The sequence below is a fragment of the Nicotiana attenuata genome, unplaced genomic scaffold, assembly GCF_001879085.1.
Source record: "Nicotiana attenuata strain UT unplaced genomic scaffold, NIATTr2, whole genome shotgun sequence".
Classification (NCBI taxonomy): domain Eukaryota; kingdom Viridiplantae; phylum Streptophyta; class Magnoliopsida; order Solanales; family Solanaceae; genus Nicotiana; species Nicotiana attenuata.
This window is the reverse complement of record NW_017672063.1, coordinates 16,923-31,935: the sequence shown is the minus strand read 5'-3', so window position 1 is coordinate 31,935 and position 15,013 is coordinate 16,923. Positions and strand designations below refer to the sequence as shown.

The following is a 15,013-nucleotide window of genomic DNA, read 5'->3' as shown; positions in this document are numbered from 1 at the left end:
ATATTTAAAAAAGGTTCTCCACTATGAAATTTGAGCAATAATTTCATATCTCGCTTCTTAATTAATATCTAATGATTATATCATTTTTATCTGAAAGTTTTATATTTTAAAGTTATTTACACATGATTCAAAACCTAAATCACAATTTGACATAATTTGTGTCCGCGTATCGCGCAAGTACTAATACTAGTTGTTATAAAATTAACTACGTGCTTGAATATTTTTTTTTGAAGTTACAATGGTAGTTTCACCCAAAAAAAACAACCCTTATATTGCTTATTATCTTTTGGATTGTTATAAAACAATAAATGAAGAAGAAGAGTATTGGAGAGAAAAGTAGAGAGGGAGAATTTTTATTGATATGGGATGAATTACAATGGTATAAAACCCTCTATTTATAGGAAAAGAGTGACTTAGCCACCAAGTAATAATTCCTAGAATCTCTCTAAATATAGACATTCACCATAAATAAAATTCTATTTATAACACTCCCCCTTGGATGTCTATTCAACAAATAATGTGCCTCGTTAAAACCTTAACTAAATAAAACCCAGTGGAAAAAAATTCTAGAGAAGAAAAAAGAGTACACATATCGACAATACGCCTTTTGGTTGCCTCGTTAAAAATTTTGCAAGGAAAACCCAGTGGGACAAAACCTTGTAAGGAAAAAAGAGTACAATGCGTATTAACTCCCCCTGATGAGAGCATCAATTCACATCTTAAAGCATTTGCATTCCAATCCTGTGCACCATCTTCAAAAGATCTTTGGTAGAGATTTGATGAACAAACCAGCCATATTAACTTCAACGAATTTGTTTCACCTTGAAATCATCATCCCTGATAGATGTATTGTCTTCATATGATCTTGTTGGAATCATCATTTGAATATCTTTACATAGGGGTGAAAACTCTTGCTATCATATTATCATGTTTATAGTTATAGCAAGATACATATGTGCACAAATTGCATTTAGGATATGGTACATCAGGATCAAGAATTGTATATGCTTTAAGCGATTTAAATCCTTCAAGGATTGTCATATAAGTTAAGTCATATAAGTCATATAACAGACTTTAATTAGACGCATATCAAGTTTTCATGCCATGCTAAACAAATATATCAAAAACTGATTACACATACCATTGACTTTATACGTTCAAGTATTTGAACTACATGTTCAGAACTACATGTCTTTCATATGAAACCAATTCCATTCGAAATTATTTCTCCTGACTTAAGATCCTCATATATATTTAGCGCTATGATAGATGTCGTCGACGAACATTTTATATCGGTATCAATATTTTTTCATAAAGACATAACATAGAAATCTCTTCATTTATATATTCAGGTACCTGAATCTCTCATGAGATTTTATGAAGTGTTATGTCATGTGTTCTTCTAGATCACTTGCCTCCTTTATTATGATCTTTTTGATCAGTTGCTCATCTTCTTTATCAAGAAGTTTATTTGAAACCGATTTGTCTATACGCTTTAAGCGTACCATAGACTTTGTCCTTCTAGGACTTAATAGGAGCATTTGCAATGAGAATATAGTTACTTTCTTCGGGTCAGCAAATGCGTTTGGCATGCTTTGCAATATATTGCAAATGANTGGTATTCTTTTGTTATGTAAGTACAAATTGGAGAATAAAGCGGGTAGCTTTTCACATACATATTACCCCGCTACAAGTTGTAGTAATAGAAGATATAAAATCTTTCCTTTATTTATAGTCTCAATATAATCAACCGCTTTCGCGTATACTTTGGAAACTGAATAAGTTTCTTTGAGACTTACTACAACACAATACCTTATTGGTAATTAATTGTGTTTCTCCAAAATAGTAATAATTGGCTCTTCCAGAGCTCTCAATTAATTTGGTACTGCCACATATTCATCAACATCCATATGGTGAATATCTCTTTTAAAGAGAAAGTTATACCATTATAGTCATGGTCAAAATTATATGCAAGATCTGTTTCTTGCATTACTGTTATTCTTTAATAATCACATTACCAAAATATTTTGGCGTACAATAGGTACGTGACCAATGACCATTCATGCCATAATAATGACATTGTTTTTTTATATCATCTCAAATCTCCTTTTAGAGGTGAGTGTGGTATATTCGCTACCACTAGCACATTCATATTCTTCCAAGAATGAATATGTATTTATAAATCAGATGTTTTCACATTCACATCATGAAATGGACCATAATCATCTATATGTGCTTTATAAAATATCATGTCAAATCGATGACAAATATTACTTTGAAGGATTATTTTGAGAATCCTTTATTCTCATTATCATAATGATGACGATTATAATTTCGTCTATTACCACGTCCACATCCATTGATACCTTCAAGGTAATAATTTTGTCTTCTTTCAGACTTATCACATATTGCTATCACATTCTCTTAAGGGAATGAGAATGGAACAAATTCAATGGGATGGGTTTTCAATTCTTTGCCCACAATCATACATGAATTTGATCATGGCAAGGCATAGAAATTTTACCATTTAAGGTGGTTATAATTTCTTACAAACTCCATTAGAGTTATAATCAAACTTTATTGTTTTTGCTTGTATTTAAAATCAAAGTATAGAATAAAAGAGAAAAATACGGTAAAATACTTACCTTAAATCCAGAATTTAATCATGAAGGAAGTTCATGGAATAATTGACAATCATTATGCTCAATCCCAGAGCTTCTACTCAATTGGTTAGAGTCTCGTGCTGATAATGTGTTATAAAACAATAAAAGAAGAAGAAGAAGAAGAGTATTGTAGAGAAAAGTAGAGAGAGAATTCTTATTGATTTGGGATGAGTTACAATGGAATAGAACCCTCTATTTATAGGGAGAAGGTGACTTAGCCACCAAGTAATAAACCCTAAAATCTCTCTAAATATAGACATTCACCATAAATAAAATTCTATTTATAATATTATCTTATATAAAACAAAACAGGAGGATAGCATTTATGGCTCTACCTTCCTTTCTCTAGTATTTGAAGCAGTTTTTGATGCAAGTGTATGACAAAATAAAGTGGTGGTTGCTCCGAGAGCTTTCTCTTCGAGCTGCTGCTGCGCCTTATTGTGTGTGTGTGGTGGGGGTGGGGGGGGGGGGTAGGGAGGAGGAGGGGTCGGGGGTTCTAGTAGGTTGCCATTTTGGAAAACTTTATTGTATCATGTTCCAAACTGTTGGTCGCCTACACTGAGGAAGGAGGAGGGCCGAAAGATTTCTTGCTCTTACTGAAACCTAAGGCTTTTTGTATTTTTGAGCAGAGATAAACAAAGTTCTCGAGTATATTTTCAGAACCTTTTCCCCTCACATCTTTGGTGCAAGTGAACCCCAATAGTGGGAGCAAAACTATCGAAATTGAAATGTTGCATTTGAGTGATGCTGAGTTGAATTACAACTTAAATATGAATCCCAATGAACTGTAACTAAGAGTAAACTTACTAAAAATGTCTTTGCTCAAAGGCTGAAGATTTGACATTAACACCATAGTTTGACAAGTTACTTTATTTCTCACAAGTCACAGGATTTTAGAGCCACTTAACCAACGTTAATTACATAAATTGCTTTCTTTAAATTTTTTTTTTCTCCGGTTGAGGAAGGGGGGAGGGGTTGTGTGTGCATGGTTGGGTGTTGCTTCAAGGGCAAAAAGAAGACAAAGAAAAAGAAGGGAAATAAAAGACATGGAGAAAAAAGGTCTAACGTGCACCTCGCAAGAGTCTAAATTGATTTCCATTAATGGCAACGGTACGTTAGACCGAGCAACTTGTCAGGTCTTTATGAACACAAAAGATTGGTATGGTACAATGACTAACTTCCAAGCTTAGTATCGGTGAAATTGCACCTTTATGACTGATCCAGCTTCTTTTCAAGATATATTAATAGTACAGTTGGAGTGTCAAAAATCAAAATTCAGCAGAACCGGGTGTCCGAGGGAAAGGTATTGCATCTCTTATGTTGTCTATTCCAGTTGCAAATTGTACGAGCCTTTCGAAGCCTAATCCAAATCCAGCATGAGGAACTACAACATAAGAAAAGGTGATGTACAATTAAAATCTGTTTCGTGAAAATGTAAACTAGGAGGTGAAGAACATTGGGCGTGCAAATTTACTGTTGTCTTTTCTCATAAAGGACTTGCAGGAAAGTATTGTGAAGACAAGTTGCAGTTAAAGGGATTAAGGTAGTAATATTAGCATGTAGCATCCAAAATAAAGTGACATGCATCATTATGGACATAATTATGTACAAGTAGTAAAAAATGTGAAATTCATCACAAATTCACCCACCTGAACCATAACGACGCAGATCAAGATACCACCAAAAGCTTTCTTTGTTGAGATTCAAGTTATCCAAGCGTTCTTCTAGGTAATCAAGGCGTTCCTCCCTTTGACTTCCACCAATAAGTTCCCCGACCTGACATAAAAAAAAAACACTTTGAAACATTGAGCTAGAACAATATTATACATCATGGTTTAACTGGTTCAACTTAATTAATAATTGGAATCCACAGCTCTCTGTCAACCACAAACAATATAACCAGCCAAGCAGACATAGTAAAAAAAATAGCATTAGTGAGTTTCTGGCAATCCAAAACTGTAATAGCACATTGGCTATGCTCAGAATTCAGATTCATACATCAGTAGTTCATGCTATAAATAACATACTGTGTTTCTACTATGAATGCCCCATCTCAAAAAGGAAAAAAGGAGAAAAAGGAAAACAGAGACCACTTGATTATTGTACAGACACAACTACTAGTTAAACCGTAGCCAGACAAATCATTATAGGGATTAACTTATTGAAAGGTTATAATGTACTATCAATATGGATATAGAATGTATACATGCGACAGATTTTCGAAATGCTTGTTTCAGTAAAAAAATAAGCCTTTAAAAATGGGATTTAATGTTTCATCAGATCCTTGATGGTGCAAGCAGTGTATGTCAGTGCAAATGAATAACAGCTAATGAAAAATACTGATTTGTTTTACGTTGTACAACTTGTCAAAGCAAACTGAAAAATTCCATGGAAAACTAAAGTATTAATTAAGTTTCTAGACTCTACCCGAGGTACCAACATATCCATGGCTGCAACAGTCTTTCCATCATCATTCTGTCGCATGTAAAATGCTTTGATGTCCTGAAATTTAAGGAACACCATTAACTATCTGAAATCCCCATAGAGTTTGCACATAAATGCAACTTGATAGGAAGTTAAACCTTCGGATAGTCTCTAATAATTACAGGGCATCCACCAAAAGCCTCCTCGGTGATATATCGTTCATGCTCACTTTGCAAATCACATCCCCATTTCACCTACCAAATGCAGAAGCAGCCATTACTTTTCTAGGCAAGGTAACAGGAGTGTGCACGGGGAGATGTAAGTGAGAAGGCATGCAAATAAGCAGACATACCGGGAAATCAAACTTCTTTTTTGCTTTTAATAGAAGCTCAACAGCGTCCGTGTACGTCAACTGCACAAAGTTCTTCTCAACAACATCCTGCAGGGAGCCTATGATTACAACGGGACCAACTATTTGGTGCACACTGTAGAGCACCAAGGTTGTGGAAAATATTTTGTGAAGAAAATGCATGGAGTTCGTAGAAATTCGTACACTTAGTCTATTGATGATCCCTTTCTCAATCCAAGTATTGAAAAAATCCATATCTTCTTTGCAATTCTCCAACACATATTGCACCTTCCAAGCAGAGTTACGTCAATACAAAAGTCTAAATGTGAGACCAAGTTATGAATATGCACTAAGGGACAGCAAGAGGTGAAAAGTAACATACTACATACTGGAGATAGGCAGTAGCACAGGCCATGTCATCATCCAAATCCGCAAAAGCTAGTTCTGGTTCGATCATCTTATACAATATAAATCAGTGTCAACATGTTAGTGTGCCAGCTTCTAAAATGTCCGCATACAAGGAAAGAAATAAAATACAAGTTCCACCACATTTTATCAGTTCGAATGTAAGCTTACCCAAAACTCAGCTAAGTGTCTGGAAGTGTTGGAATTTTCTGCTCTAAATGTGGGGCCAAAAGTATAGATCTGGAGACATATACAACATTGTTAGACTTTGAGATCAATGAAGACAAGCATGAAACGATTTTGTGATGGAGAGATCAAGCTGGATAAGTAGTTATAAGCCAGAGAAAGCAGTAGCATATGAAATTGATAAGTGAGAGCAGACTCTACATCGGAGAGAGCAGTAGCATATGTTTCGCCATTGAGTTGCCCGGACACTGTTAAAAATGCTTGTTTCCCAAAGAAGTCCTGCAACAAAAAGATGTATTTACAAGAAGAAGAAGAAGAAAAAAAGACAATTTCATGACAAAAATCCAACATCAAGTGCATAACTGCATATACCTATTAAATTTCAGGACTTAAAACGTTTATATTGCTTGTAATGATATCGACTAGCAAAAGACTTTAATTAGCTACACAATAAACTTCACTCTAAAATGGACAAAGCCCCCTAGTTGTTGATTTACTTACTTGCGACCAGTCGACAGAACCAGATTCAGTAGTAGGGATAGCATTAACTGGTGAATCTCCACCTTCTTTTGTGGTCGGGATCTGTTAGGTAAACAAACATCTTACTCAGCACAAGAGATATTTCATAAGAAAGATTATAAGCAAAGTTCTGTTTCATCATTTTTTTGAAATGGAAAAAAAAAAATGACAAAGAAAGAGGTCAAGATAAACTGAACATAAGTATTGTTGGCATTTGGATGAATTAAAACGAAATAATCATGTAGGTAAGGAGTATATCTTACAAAGCATATGTGCAGGGGTAAGAAAAAAATTAATGACAAAGAAACAGGTCAAGATAAACTTAAGTCATAGGAAACTATCTATGTCCAACAGAAGGCAAATTAAAACAGGATTTCTGCAAGACTATAAGTAGACTAAACTTTAATTCTTTGTATTAACAGTCTAAAATGCAACACTTAGACAGTGCAAAATTCAGTTAACAACAACAACAACAACAACAACAACCCCTCAGTGTAATCCCACGAGTGGGGTCTGGGGAGGGTGGGATGTACGCAGCCTTACCCCTATCCTGGAAGGGCAGAGAGACTATTTTCGATAGACCCTCGGCTAAAGAAGATGGAAGAAGCGCTGATAGCAAGTCATAGCAAGACAATATATTTAGAAAACAAAATCGAAGATAGCAATAGAGAATATGAAAGAAGTACCGATAGCAAGTAACAGCAAGACAATATATTCAGAGAACTAAATCCAAGATAGCAATAGTGAATATGAAAGGAGTACTGATGTCAAGTAATAATAGAACACGATATGCAATAATAGCAAACTCAGGATAAAAGGGGTACCATACTAACACTAATACTATCGAACTAATGAAGACAAAGGGAATCGCACAATTACCTACTAACCTTCTACCCTAATCCTCAACCTCCACATCTTCCTATTCAGCTAAATAGAATTATAAACTTCCAATACATCATCCTTCTATCCCTCAACCAAGGTCAGTGTTTAGCTTTTTGTTTTTCTTTCCCTCTCTTTCTTAGTTCTAGGTAAGAGGTGTGAAGAGAGCTGGGGCGCTGCAGATGCACATTAAATCAACATATACATACCAAGGTGGTCACACGGAATTGCTCACCAGCTCCTTCACAGTCAGAAGCAGTGATTATTGGACTTGAGACCCAAACAAAGCCATTTTCTTGGAAAAACTTGTGTGTAGCATAGGCCAAAGCATTTCTCACCCTTGAAACCTGAAAGAAGCTGACATAAAATTAGGGATTGGCAAAAAACGACATACAATAAAAGTCTGCATACCCAGAGAAACAGAGAAATAGATCATATATACAGGAAACATGATGGCTTCTAAGCTTGCCGGACTTAACCCCCAAGATAATACACCCAAGAGTGATTTCACTAATCAAGCGAATCACCCCTTTATATTAATCTAAGGCTGTTAATAGAAGATAATTATCCTTTAAAAATGTCAAGCCTATTGGTTTTATTGCCAACATCAATTGTATCCAGCTACCAGCTACTCTTAATAGTAATCCAATTATTTATCATTTTTAGGAAATATCAGCCAAAAGGGGGAATAGCACTCCTTGATTCGGGCAATGTAACTTATAGGTGTTTAAAGAATCAGCATTACTTGCCTTGGAAAAGGACAAGAACCTTGAATTTAAGAACTAGCTGAGAAGAATTGCTGTCCAGTGTGATTTACTTGCATATAGGTCTCATGTAACTATTCTATAATTCCATTCCAACCAGTTATATCTATGTTCTTATTTGATCGGTGACCCAAAGAACTTTTTTCATTTTCGGTATGTAGAAAAAGGAAAGGATTTCTTTTTCCTTTTTTGGGGGTAGGGTGGGGTGGGGAGGGATATGAAACTGACTGATTGCTATACAGAAAGGATAAAGGCTCAATGCAAGGGCAGTTAGGCTCTAGTACCCTCTGATCAGAGGCTGCTAGGGAGTGCCGTAAATTTAGATATGAATGGAGATAATTTTTATGAAAAAAGATGGCATGCTAAGAAAAGGAGTAAGTATTATTTTATTTCAATTACAGGGCAACTAGCTAAATTCCCTTAGCGTAAAGAGGAATTCACAAGTATTTCAAACAGAAAGGGAAAACTCAGTACTGCATGTAAGCAGGTAAAAAAATAAACCTATAGCATGGATCACGATGTAGAATAGGGCATAATTACATGCAATTAGCACCATTTCCCTACCAAACTACATGGATATTCCAAAACCTCCTCAGAGTATCTGGGTAAAATAAAAATAGAGATTTGAAAGCTACAAATAATAACACTGGAACAGTCCCAACTCATACCGCACCAAAAGTATTAGTTCGAGGGCGAAGGTGAGCTTTCGTCCTCAAAAATTCTCTGCTGACCCTTTTCTTCTGGATAGGGAAAGAAGGATCGCTTTTACCAACCTGTGAGGAAACAAGTACGAGCAAGCATAGTGATTAAACGACCAGTACATAATGTACAAATACAACAGCAATGCAGATTAGATTAGTTATAGCAAAAATGTCGATAAGCTTATTCGTAACAGAAAATATTTATAATTACGTGCATCATTCCTGTTGGCATTTACTCAGTTTTCAGTTGGTCTTGTGCTTCTCATTTCCTCTCTTTACAAATCACTAAGTCAAGAAACCTGAGTCAAAGGTAGTTGCTCTTAGGTTCAAGGCTAATTTTTTGGATAAAGGCATTCAAGGCTAGTTATCAAAAGAAGAATATAACCTTCATCAAAAAATCAAAAGAAGAATATAACTCCAGTGTTAAGGATGTGTAAGCATGCTCGTAACTTAAGCAATAGAAAATTGATGAAATAGGTTAAAATCAATTACCACTACAAGCTTCTGAACCTTCAACTCTATTTTCTGCTTTGATCCTTGACTACCGACCACAGTACCTTCTATCCATACTGATGCACCAGTTGAAATTGAACCATTGTCTACCTGTAAGAAAAGCAACAAAGTTAAAGTAGATAAGAGACGAGAGGCCAAACAACTCAAATAACCCATGAAATTAAAGTCTAATTTTTCTTACGCCAGAGAGATATTGTTCGAAATTGGAGCCTTAAAAAAACTATCAATAATGTTGGAGCCTTAAAAGATATATTCCCATGTAAGAAGCATCTTCCAAAGAAAGAAGAGAAAGAAGGTTCTTGAGAAAAGAAACAAGAAGGTTACATCCATGTTTTTTTTCATGAATCTCAAAGTTTTACTATCCACTAGGTGCAATGCAATCTGGAGCTTTTTAGAAATAATTTTTTCCTTGGACTACCAAATCACTATGAACTGGTAACTGGTTTTGATACATGATCTGACATGTAAATCAACTTCTGCTGATCCATTGCTTCCCACGAAATTAGTCATTGAACTTTATGTGAAGATGAAATAAAATATGTCCTCTTAATTGAGGGAGGCGATTGCTGTAACTCAACTGGTGAAGCTAGTCATAGTTTTATTTGTAAAATGGCACTCTAAACACCCGATACAAGAAAAAGCAAAAGGTAGTAAAAGTCACTCTATTGGATGGTGATAACTTCCTTTTGAATCCCACCTCCTACATTTTTCTACTTTTCTCTTTTAATCTTTGTTTACTGAGATCACATTTGTCTTCGTTATATAGCAACGGTATCCTAGCCCCATTGTGCGCACCTCAAAGTCACCTTTATATTTTACTTATTATTAGCAATCTGAGTCAAGTGAGCACAACTGTGTACCACATTATCTAGTACCTATTGAACCACATAAAGGAAATAGCAAAGAGCAGACACATGCATAACATCTTCATAACCTACTTCAAATTACACAAGAACTGAGCATTTCCAAGAATAGCTATCCAAGTGGCATAGCATGATGTTTGATACCTAGGTAATGCAATACAAAAGCGGCTCTCTAAGTGAATGCCTGGCCATGTCCAATGTCTAAGTGTGAGGTAGCTAAATTATACAATTCTTCAGAAGATCTTTCCTTCAACATTGAACTCCTCAAGCTTCGAAAACCGAATTTCAAAAGGACCAGTGAAAGAAATCATCTTTCCTGAGAACCTACCTACAAATTTTTTTAATTTCTTTCTTTACTATTATAAATATAAACCACATAAATGCAACTCGGCAGATGACAAACTGTACATTTCAAAAGTTACGCACCTGATCATATGATATAAGTGATCAGCTCAAAATAAGGACAATGTAGTTTCTAACATTATTAAGCTGGGCAGTCTCTTACTCAGTAGTCAGTACAGCTACAAACAGTTACAGGAATATCTACATAAAGTCTGTTACTGCACTTAAAGTACTTTTTGATAGCTCAATATATAAAGACAGAGCACACATTAGTTACATATTCAGTACCTGATCATAACCCTCAGCATCAGAGCCCATAACACATTGCATATTTGAAAGACAAGAACCATCATTAACCTGCACATAAACAAAACAGCCGAAAAATTACAATCTCAAACTAACACATATGCTAAAACAAAAATAAAACAAAACACCAACTCCACAAGTTTCAAGCTATGACATTACATCAATAAACGTAACGCTGCTCTGAGCCCTAACCGTACGAACCCAACCTCTAACCACCAATGTCTCGCCGAGCCGCTCCAAACCTTCGTCAGGCCCTCCTTTTATGTCAGCAATACTCAACCTTTTTTTAAATTCCCTAACTTGCTCAGTTTTTACACCCTCTTTTTGCTCAAATTTGGGTTTTTCAACTGCTTCTCCGGAGGAAATAGCGGCGGAGACAACAGAGCAAAAGCTCCGTTGACGGCATAAGTAGGGTGCTGGAATTGAATTGGTGTGCAGCTTAAGGGGGAAGGATGAGTAGAAATTGGGGTTTAAGATTTTGATGGGTTTGCGGGATTGAGTGAAGAAGCGAACGGCGTACAATGGTTTAAGGCGGAGAGTGGTGGCTGGAGACAGAGCACCAGCCATTTTTTCAGCAAGTCTTTTGTATCGCTACTGCTGCCACTGGTTTTTCACTAACCCATATCCGGCTATCCGCTCAGCAATACAAACCCGGGCGTCTCGGTTATGGATCCGTCAATTTTTATTTTTATTTTTATTTTTATTTTATTACAAAGGAAAATTGTGCTTTTAATCCCGTAAACATTGACAAATTTCGATTCTAGTCCTTGTAATTGCTGGTTGAGTACATTTAACTTCCACTTAATTAATACTATGTGTAATTTTTATTCTTGTGAAGTTTTATAAATTTTGGCGAATTATTAAACTAAACAATTTAATGTGTTCTGTTAATTTGTACAATTTTAGTTGTTAAATTTCAAAATTAAGATCTGGTACACGCTTTTTCTTTAACTTCATGCTTATTATAGTTTAGTCCCATTAAACAATTTTGTTGTTAAGGAAAAAAGTTATGACTTCTCCTTAGAATATATAGTATAATATTTTAGGAACTCATAGTCGAGTGACAAAGTTTTGTCATCAGCACAATGATAACTTCAGTAATTATTAGTTGATGAATTCGATTGCGATATTAGATTAAATTCAATCGATTTAAAAATTTACTATAAAAGATTATAATTATTTATCAAATAAAATGAAATAAAAAATAGAATAGTTATAAAGTATGATCCAAGTAATTTGAAATTGAAATTTAACACTACATTATCGCATTTTGATAAGTGTTTGTATTTTAGATTTAAATTACTATAGGATAAGTTATATATACGAAACATGTAGAATTTGAAAGGACCTAGGATGAAAATAGTTCTTACGGACTTGTAGTTCTTAAAAGAAATATGAGAAAATAACAAAAATAGCCACTCATCTTCAATGATTGGTCTAAACTAGTCTTTTAAATATGCACCTAAGTAATTTTAGTCATTTATATTTACTAAAATCCAGCATTTTGGGCTCTATTATTATTATTAGAATATACAACATAATTATCTTTGATGAAATTGGTTTGTGAGAGCCTGTAAGTTATTTAAATTGGAGAAATATGTTGGAAGAAAATTTCTATAAGTTCATTTTGCACGGATTATGCTTAATACTCAACCAATTTGAATACAATATTTGCTTCATTTGCTATTAATTATTAAACTTGCGAATAAACTAATATTTATATCTCATCCGAATCCTCAACAACACCCTTCTTTATTTTATATTTCAATTATTACTATTAAAGGGAGAGGGGGGGGGGTGAAATCCTTTAATTATTAGAATCTTTATAGCTATGAATTTTTTCAAGATACAAATAGGGAGAAATGAACTGCGAGAAACATGTTAAGATGATTTTTTTTTAAATGATCATATTTTTCACGAGTCAATTTTCGTCAGAAATAACTACTGCCATGTGTGTTATAAATATCGCAGATATCACATTTCCCTCTTCTTCGGAATTATAACCGATTTCAAAAGTGCTTGTATAAACATAAAAACACAAAAATTGTTCAGCTGTATAGGAGTGTTCATGGTTCGGTTTGGTTCGGTTTTTCCCTAAAAAGAAACCAAACCAAGTAGGTCGGTTTTTCAAATATTAGAACCAAACCAAACCAATTAAGTCGGTTTTTTCTCGATTCGGTTTATGTCGGGTTTTGTCGGTTTTTCGGTTTTTTCGGTTAGTTGTCAGTTTTTTCTTAAATATAAGACATACACTACCAAACACATATTCCGGCGACCACATTTTCTACGTAACACTATCAAATCAATTGCCCTTTGAGAAATCTATTATTTACCAAGATTGAATCAAATACTAATGATAATCTAAGGACTCAATTAAAAATATATTATTTCACGAAATGGATTCTTACACTTAACAAAAGAAAACTACCAATCAAACTAGAATGTAAAGGTAAAGAACTATACTAAAAGTGCAAGCTATTAACATTTACCATTACATTTTTTAAACTTTGTACAAAAATATACATATATATAGGTGTAATAATAAATTTGAAATAGCTACTACTATAGGCGGTTTGGTTCGATTTTTTTCTGATTAAAACCAAAACCAAACCAAATTTGATCGGTTTTTAAAATCAAAACCAAAACCAAACCAAACCAAAAAGTATGGGTTTTTCTGGTCAGTATGGTTTGATTTTGGGTTTGGTTCGATTTTTCGGGTTTTTATGAAGACTATATTAAACCAGCTCTCAAACATAAAGGACTAGTTCTATAATTTTCTGAAAAAATAGCATAGACTCAATTTGAGGAAAGAAAGAGAAGACCGAGCACGAAGACAAACTGTACAATGGAAAGCGGCGAAGTGGTAGTGGAAGAAGCCAAGAGGAGATGTAAAGCCCTCAAAAATCGAATTTCAACCTTGTCAACTACTACTCAATCCTCATGGAAAACTACCCTTTTGAGGCTAATCAATTCTGAGCTCTCTTTCCTTAACCGCGTTAACAACTCACCTCTTAAACTCAGCACCAACATTGGATATCTCGAATCCGTCGTTCACATTCTCCAACACCCACTAATAACATCCGTTTCACGAGTCTGCAAACCCATTTCGATTTCATCCAAAGTTCCACAACAAAGCATTTACGTCGACATAATTTGCTCTTTTAATGGAAACCCAGTTTGGTTCATAGTATCCGACAGAAATCCCAGGTATATTTCTTGGCAAGATTCGGAGAAAACGAAGAACAATAAAGGGCTAAGAAACAGAATTAGTCAGCTCCTGTTTGCTGCCTCAGAGTCGTGTGCTACTGTGAGGCCTTGTTCTATTATACTTTTCTTCTCAAATGGGCTTCAAAATTGCATTATTGAGAAGCTGAAAGATGAATTTGGAGCTACTACTGATCTGGGGTTTGGGTTTTCTGATTTTGATTGTGAGTTTGTGGATGAATTAGAAGAGGATGGTGATTGGGTAAGTGTACTAGGAAGGTCTTTTGAAAAGGCTTGTGTTTTAGAAATAAAGATTGGTTCTTTTTCTTCTAGTAATAAAGATGGACAAACATTAACAGACCAATCTGGGAATTCAGAGAAGGTGCATATTAAGGATGTTAGCTATGATGTAAATTTGGGTGGTTCTTTTATTGCACTTGTGTCAGCATTGAGGAGTTGGTCCCCTTCTGATGTTGAAGACGCTGAATTGGTTAATTTTGATACGACAGCACTAGTTGCTATAGTGTCCGGGATTAGTAATGGAGGTATTGATCGGATTCTTGCTACGCCAGAGAGCGAGTTGAGGAGTCGATTCAAGGGCAATTATGAGTTCATGATTGGACAGGTGAAATCTCTTTGTTAAAAGTTTTGATACCCTTCTGTTGTTCAAGTTTGGAGAGGTTATTTTGTATTTCTCTGTTCATTTCGATTTTGTTAATAGCCAATTGATTTATTTATAGAACTAACATACCCTAGAGATTCCTATGAAAGAACTAGTGGCTTTCAGGGGCGGAGGCATAACCGAATTACGGGTTCGTCTGAACCCAATAGCTTTTGCTCGAATAGTGTATTTGGTACTTATAGTTCATTAAATATGTACATATATTAAATTTAG

General features: G+C 34.9%; 2 protein-coding genes across 2 annotated transcripts; one reads left to right on the top strand and one right to left on the bottom strand.

Annotated features, from left to right (window-relative positions):
* Positions 1-3,725: 3,725 nt before the first annotated feature.
* On the bottom strand, positions 3,726-11,575 carry LOC109211612 (asparagine--tRNA ligase, chloroplastic/mitochondrial). Its single transcript, XM_019375168.1, has 15 exons — positions 11,074-11,575; positions 10,897-10,965; positions 9,383-9,493; positions 8,858-8,962; positions 7,635-7,772; positions 6,529-6,609; positions 6,229-6,306; positions 6,013-6,081; positions 5,819-5,893; positions 5,641-5,724; positions 5,440-5,526; positions 5,246-5,341; positions 5,091-5,165; positions 4,313-4,439; positions 3,726-4,047 (listed from the first exon to the last, which is right to left on the bottom strand). Exons 1-15 carry the CDS (start codon positions 11,479-11,481, stop codon positions 3,932-3,934), a joined length of 1,719 nt encoding a protein of 572 aa, XP_019230713.1. The 5' UTR covers positions 11,482-11,575; the 3' UTR covers positions 3,726-3,931.
* A 2,108-nt stretch (positions 11,576-13,683) lies between these two features.
* On the top strand, positions 13,684-14,777 carry LOC109211614. Its single transcript, XM_019375169.1, has one exon. The coding sequence runs from the start codon at positions 13,760-13,762 to the stop codon at positions 14,759-14,761; it is 1,002 nt and encodes a 333-aa protein (XP_019230714.1). The 5' UTR covers positions 13,684-13,759; the 3' UTR covers positions 14,762-14,777.
* Positions 14,778-15,013: the final 236 nt, after the last annotated feature.

Excerpts from the sequence above, each read along its gene's own strand:
- LOC109211614 (XM_019375169.1), top strand. The coding sequence starts at position 13,760 with ATGGAAAGCGGCGAAGTGGTAGTGGAAGAAGCCAAGAGGAGATGTAAA.
- LOC109211612 (XM_019375168.1), bottom strand. The coding sequence starts at position 11,481 with ATGGCTGGTGCTCTGTCTCCAGCCACCACTCTCCGCCTTAAACCATTG. Across the intron at positions 9,494-10,896 it reads ATGCTGAGGGTTATGATCAG|GTAGACAATGGTTCAATTTC; the intron begins GTACTGAATATG and ends CTTTTCTTACAG. Across the intron at positions 7,773-8,857 it reads GAACTAATACTTTTGGTGCG|GTTTCAAGGGTGAGAAATGC; the intron begins GTATGAGTTGGG and ends AGCTTCTTTCAG.